At 36.4% G+C, this 7,500-nt stretch overlaps 1 protein-coding gene across 2 annotated transcripts in view; it reads left to right on the top strand.

Annotated features, from left to right (window-relative positions):
- The window catches only part of LOC149136791 (retinal homeobox protein Rx-B-like), a 33,744-nt gene that overhangs the window by 9,178 nt on the left and 17,066 nt on the right, over positions 1-7,500 (top strand). For both annotated transcript variants that reach the window (XM_089349900.1, XM_089349899.1), the window contains exon 2: positions 5,727-5,868. In XM_089349900.1, the coding sequence (XP_089206026.1) occupies positions 5,732-5,868 (137 nt within the window). In that variant the 5' untranslated portion in view covers positions 5,727-5,731. The remainder of the gene's footprint in view (positions 1-5,726; positions 5,869-7,500) is intronic.

Raw genomic sequence — 7,500 nt, 5'->3', positions numbered from 1 at the left:
TTCTTGAAGTTTTGACGAGAAATTCACATTCTACTAGCAGCTGACCTAGGGGATATGAAGCTATAAGGCAGCGGTTCCCAAACCTTTTCAGGCTGCCGACTTCTTAGCACCCAGGCCACATCCCCGGCGCCCCCCTCACACACACCAAACTCGCCACCATAAACATAGCCCACTTTCTGCAGCAAATTATGTATATATATACGACGGGCTTCTTCCAGTTTCCGTCTACCAAATCCACTCACAAGGCTTTGGTCGGCCCGAGGCTATAGTAGAAAACACTTGCCCAATGTGCCACGCAGTGGGAATGAACCCGGAACCATATGGTTGGTAAGCAAGCTACTTACCACACAGCCACTCCTGCGCCTATATGTGCATATATTCATGTATTTATTGATATACGTATATGTTTGTATCGACATATTTATGTCCATCTATGTACATCACTTTCGTTCTTTTCTATTATTTGAATTCTCACAAAAAAGGAGTTGCTTTCAACAAAAAACAAAAAACAGAAAAGGTTTCATAGCTAGAATTTCGATAGTGTTAGCTAAATACTTTCTTGGCTTGAATATCCTAGCTTTTTTTAAGTGGAAGAAGTAAAAGGTTAACGATTATAGGGTATTAATAAAATAATTTTAATATCAAATTTTAAAGAGATTACAGCTATTAAGAAAAATCCTATAGAAAATGGAGATCGAACGCATCGTGATGGATCATTTAAACATTTCTAACATAGCTAAAGTGCAACAATATTCATCGATATAAATCTAAATTTATAATCAGAATAGAGAAGTTGAACGTTTCGAAGAAACTGCCCATAAATATTCTAGTCATTGAATTTTGAAAGGATATTAAGGACTTTCTGGGTGGCCGACCTCTATTATTGTACGATCAGATTTTGTATGTATGTATGTATGTACGTATGTATGTATGTATGTATGTATGTATGTATGTATGTATGTATGTGTATGTGTGTTTATGTATATATGCATGCATTTATGTATAAATATATACACCGTAAATCCTCGAGTATAACCCGCACTTTTTTCCCCTCTAGTGCGTACTATATACGAGGTTAAAAATGAAAAATATCTTCTAAGCAAAATTTTCTAAGTGATAAATATGTAAAGGCAATTTATTTAATATTTATTTTTCACTGACGTTATTACTGTTATTTCTTTATTTTCTGCAAACAAAGTGCACAAAAAAGCTACACGTTTGCATTATGTTATATATACAATAATAATAAAGGACGTTACCGTATATATGTTTACAAACCAAGGACGTTATATAGACCTCTTTGACTCATGTTAGAGAAGGGGTGCGTATTATACACAAGGTTTAGGTTTTTCAGAGGTACAGCCCCCTAAAAATCCCCTGCGTATTATACTCAAGGGCGGACTATACTCGAGGATTTACGGTATATGCTTATGTGCAATATATATGCAGTACGGAATTTTGTCAATGAACAGGTCGCAGTCTCAAAGCGACGAAAATATTTTGACAAATTAAATCTAAATGTTGAAGTGAATCAAACGGCTTTTGTGTGTTATTTTAAATAGCTTATAAACACCTTCCACGCTGCAATTGTTTTCGTTTCAGCACACGATCTCAGATCAGGTCACTTGCTTTGCAAGTACATCTCCGTAACATATATATGTGTGTGTATGTGTGTGTGTGTGCGTGTGTGTTCTTATTTATATGTACATAAGTGTATAATATATTTATTATATATTTACGTATATATATGTGTGCATACATTATATGAACATATGTATATGTATATTTATATATATATATATATATGTGTGTGTGTGTGTGTGTGTGTGTATGTGTGTGTGTATACACACACATACATACATACACAGACATTACATACATACATACATACATACATGCGTAAAACGATTATTATTGTTAGTCGATGGGTCTAATACATCTGGTTATTGATCAAAGAAGAAAAGAATCCTATCACTTTTAAACGGAGTCTGGACAGATTTCTTCAAGGTATACCGGATAAGCCACCCATATCTGGATACAACTCACTCAACAAGAACTCACTGCTTGAATGAACCATAAACAAAACTTGTCTTAAAAAGGATTTAGATAATCCTATCAGGTGGTGCTATTAAGTTAGACATGGCCTGGACCAATCTTTGGTCGAAACATATCTAAGTTTTATCTAAGTTTTATATATATACAGATTCACATCTATATATAAATATATATATACACATATATACATACATATATACATATTTATATATGTATACATATATATACGTATATACGTATATATATATATATATATATATATATATATATATATATATATATATATATATATATATATATATATATATATATATGGGAGAATATACAAAAAATAACAACAGACGAGGACAGGTGGTGTAAATAACAAAAGTATATATTAGTATGACGCTCGGGAATACGGAAAGTCTTTGACGTTTCGAGCTACGCTCTTCAACAGAAAGAATACGGAGACAAGGAGAAAAACACGGAGAAAAAAAATTGAATAGTGTTCAGTCAACGGTCAATCATATATATATATATATATATATATATATACATATATATATAGATGTATGTATATACATATATATATATACATACATACAAGCACATATATATGCATATATACGTGTATATACACACATTTACACACACGCATATATACATGTATGTATATGTATATATATATATATATATATATACATACATACATGCATACACATATACATACATAAATATATATTAGTACATATATATACGTACATATATGTATGTATCTATATATGCATATATATACACGTACATATATATAAATATATACATACACGTATATGTATATATGTATATTCATATAAACATACACATATATATATCTATATATACATACATGTATATGTGTGTATATATGTATACACGTGTGTGTGTGTGTGCGTGCGTGAGTGCGCACGCGCATAAAACGTGTGTATAATGTTTCGTCTGAGTCATTTGGTTTTTATTATATATTGAGAGATAAATAGATAGACAGACAGACAGACACACACGCACACACACACACGCACACACACACACACACACACACTAAACGATGGACATGCAGTTATTTATGGCACCAAAGCATTTATAAATAAAGTTCTGCAAGTATATAAATATAATTAAGCAGAAAGCAAGAAGATTGTCCATAGAATTCCTTCCAGAATGGTTAAATATCCAGAGATTCCATAGGAAAAATTTTTCACTCAGTTATGTTTCCACGTGTTTAATCTCTGGATATCTCCCTATTTTTGAAGGATTATTACGAACTATCTTCTTGTCTTCTGCTTAATAATATTAAATATATATACATACATAAATGCTTAGCTGTCATAAATAACTATGCTTTATTTTACTGTTAACATCATTAGCTCAATCTGTTGCTTAGATAATGTGACCCATGATTTGACGTTGGAATTTAGAAATATATATATATATATATATATATATATATATGTCCTGTACCCGGATATGCATTTATATATACATGTAGATGTAGGTATGTACATATATGTATGTATATATGCATATACTCACATGTCATTTGTATTATATTTATATATATATATATATATATATATATATATATATATATATATATATATATATATATATATATATATTTATTTAAACCGAAAAAATTCACACTCTTATTCAGTGTTACACATAAGCGTTCATCAGACAATATTATATATATATATATATATATATATATATATTGTTTTGGGATTTGGTTTGCAAGATTCTTTATGTGAGTTCGTGTGTTGAAGCATATTCTGTTGTGTCTGGGGAGAGTCATTCTCTTCTGGTGCCTTATAATTTAACACATTCACCGGTAAAATTTCCACTTCACTAGAATGTTCCTCTTCCCATTCGGTAACAATTTTAGCTGTGTGAACTGGTGCATTATCATCCTGAAAGATTGCTTTTCTCTCTGGAAACAGTTCCGCAAACATAGGATGAATTTGATCAGATAAAATGCTTAAATAGTCTTGACTATTAATTCTGCCATGAAAGGAAACCATTGGGCAGGTGGATTTCCAAGATATAGCCCCCTAGATCATCACAGATCCTCCCCCATGTTTAACAGTTAGAAGAAGGCAGTCTGGGTCAAATGTTTCTTTTGGCTATCTCCACACGTATATTCGACCGGTGGTCAAAAATTAGGTAAAGAATGACTTGTCCGAGAAAATAACATTCTTCTACTGCTCTAGAGACCAATTCTAACGTTTGTTTTTGAAAGTAGTGGTTTTCTGATTGCAACCCCCTCCCATGAAATCCGGCTTTGTGCAGATTCCGGCGAACAGTCTTTGTGAAAACTGGGTTCTCGAGGTGGTCATTAAGCTCTGCAGTAATTTTGGGAGTTGTACTTTTGTGATCCTTTCTAACAATTCGCGTAAGAGTCCGACGGTCCCTTTCTGAAAGTTTTGGTTTTCTTCCGGACATTTATTTCGACGAGGAAGTTTTTCCTCTTTCTCAAAGGCTGTCATTACTTTCGAGACAGTACTTGATACACCAAACATCGCGGCTGTTTTTCGTTACGCTAGCGCCTGCCATACGAGCACCAACAATCAGACCTCATTGAAAGTTCGATAGATCTGGCATTTTAATGAATTTTAATTACCTTTTTCTAATGATATCTGAAAAGAAACAGCAATTTTAGCAAAACATATTAAGCAACACTAATAATAAATTAAGAAACATAAAAATAAACAAGCTTTTGACGGTTTTATAGATATTTCAACATTATGATGCTATGATGCTAGGTGTTTCCGTAATTTTGTTCAGCTCCTGTATATGTATGCGTCTATGATTGTATGTATGTATGTATGTATGTGTTTTGTGTTCACCTCCCCCACTGCTTGACAACCGGTGTTGGTTTGTTTAACGATTCGGTAACAGAAACAGATAGAATAACTACAGGGCTTAAAAATAATTACTGAGATAGATTCCTTCCACTAAAATCCTTCAAGGAGGAGCTCCAGTCATTAGCCGCAGCCTAATGACTGTGACACGTAAAAGATAAACGATGTATGTGTGTGTGTGTGTGTGTGTGTGTGTGTGTGTGTGTGTGTGTGTGTGTGTGTGTGTGTGTGTGTGTGTGTGTGTGTGTGTAGTGGAGGCGCAATGGTCCAGTGGTTAGGGCAGCGGACTCGCGATCATAGGATCGCAGTTTCGATTCCCAGACCGGGCGTTGTGAGAGTTTATTGAGCGAAAGCACCCAAAGCTCCACGAGGCTCCGGCAGGAGCTGGTGTCGAACCCTGCTCTACGCTTTTACCACAACTTTCTCTCACTCTTACTTCCTGTTTCTGTTGTGCCTGTAATTCAAAGGGTCAGCCTTGTCACACTGTGTCACGCTGAATCTACCCCGAAAACTACGTTAAGGGTACACGTGTCTGTGGAGTGCTCAGCCATTTGCACGTTAATTTCACGAGCAGGCTGTTCCATTGATCGGACTAACCGGAACCCTCGTCGTCGAAACCGACGGGTACCAAACATACATATGTGTGTGTTCTTTGTGTGTACGTGTGTGTGTGTGTGTGTGTGATTCTTCATAATTAACTAATTATCTAAACTCCTCTGACTATCTCCGTATACACCTTTTTCATGACTAACGACATGGCATTTGATTATCGGCATCTCTTCCTATCTCTCATTCTAGCGTTCATGCCGGCTGTTCCACATCACAAGCCGCCTTCCTGTATTGCCTTCAACATTACCAAGGCACACGCCGAAGACCAGATCTTCATACACAAAAAGAATGATTCGATAAAAAATCAAGGTTTAAAGAAACCACGACACAGGTATGCCTAATTAATTTTACTATAATTAATTAATTATATTTAATAGCAATTGTTTTTGTTCTTAAAGGGCAATCGACGAGCAGAATCATTAGAATGTCAAACGAAATATCTTGCACTATTTTTACTTTTTCTTTTCTTTTTTTATTTGTGTTTTTTTTTGTTTGTTTTTTTATACTTATTTCAATCACTGGGTTTGCGGCCATGCTGGGGCACCGCCTTGAAGGATTTAGTCGAACAAATCAACCCCAGTACTTATTTTTTTTTTTTGAAAGCCTGGTATTTATTTTATTGAAACCCTTTATGTCGAACCACTAAGTTACGGGGACGTAAGCAAACCAACACCGGTTTTCAATCAGTGAAGAGAAGGCAAACACAAAAACGCACACATACATACACACGCAGACACACATGTGTGTATATGTACGTATGTATGTATGTATGCATTTGTATGTATAGTCCAAATAAGAAGATAAAGAATGAATTTAGCACAACTTTAACGATTACTCTTTTACACTTTTACTTGTTTCAGTAATTTGACTGCGGCCATGCTGGAGCACCGTCTTTAGTCGAGTAAATCGACTCCAGGACTTAGTCTTTGTAAGCCTAGTACTTATTCTATCGGTCTTTTTTGCCGAACCGCTAAGTTACGGGGACGTAAACACACCAGCATCGGTTGTCAAGCGATGTTGGGGGAGACAAACACAGACACACAAATCTATACGCACACATACATATATACGACGGGTTTCTTTCAGTTTTCGTCTACCAAATCCACTCACAAGGCTTTGGTCGGCCCGAGGCTATAGTAGAAGACACTTGCCCAAGGTGCCATGCAGTGGGACTGAACACGGAACCATGTGGTTGGTAAGCAAGCTACTTACCACACAGCCACTTCTGCGCTTACGACGGGCTTCTTTCAGTTTTTGTCTATCAAATCCACTCACAAGGCTTTGGTCGGACCGAGACTATAGTAGAAGACACTTGCCCAAGGTGCCACGCAGTGGGACTACGCAGTGGGACTACGCAGTGGGACTACGCAGTGGGACTACGCAGTGGGACTGAACCCGGAACTATGTGGTTGGTAAGCAAGCTACTTACCACAGCCACTCCTGCGCCTATATATATATTACTTAACAATATAGTTGATGCTGACAAGGTTACAATGAAGAAACATTCTTTGTGGGTTGAAAACCGTCTCTTTCTCAATTGGTGAGGAATATTTTAAAACTAAAACTATAACATACATTTACACACGTATGTACTGCTCTACTGTCCTCATACGTGGAGGTGCAATGGCCTTGTGGTTAGGGGAGCGGACTCGCGGTCATAGGATCGCGGTTTCGATTCCCAGACCGGGCGTCGTGAGTGTTTATTGAGCGAAAACACCTAAAGCTCCACGAGGCTCCGACAGGGGATGGTGGCGAACCCTGCTGTACTCTTTCACCACAACTTTCTCTCACTCTTACTTCCTGTTTCTGTTGTGCCTGTAATTCAAAGGGCCAGCCTTGTCACACTCCGTGTCACGCTGAATCTCCCCGAGAACTACGTTAAGGGTACATGTGTCTGTGGAGTGCTCAGCCACTTGCACGTTAATTTCACGAGCAGGCTGTTCCGTTGAACGGATCAACTGGA

The sequence above is a fragment of the Octopus bimaculoides genome, chromosome 3, assembly GCF_046866305.1.
Source record: "Octopus bimaculoides isolate indiv1 chromosome 3, ASM4686630v1, whole genome shotgun sequence".
Lineage (NCBI taxonomy): Eukaryota > Metazoa > Mollusca > Cephalopoda > Octopoda > Octopodidae > Octopus > Octopus bimaculoides.
This window is presented reverse-complemented; position numbering and strand designations above follow the sequence as displayed.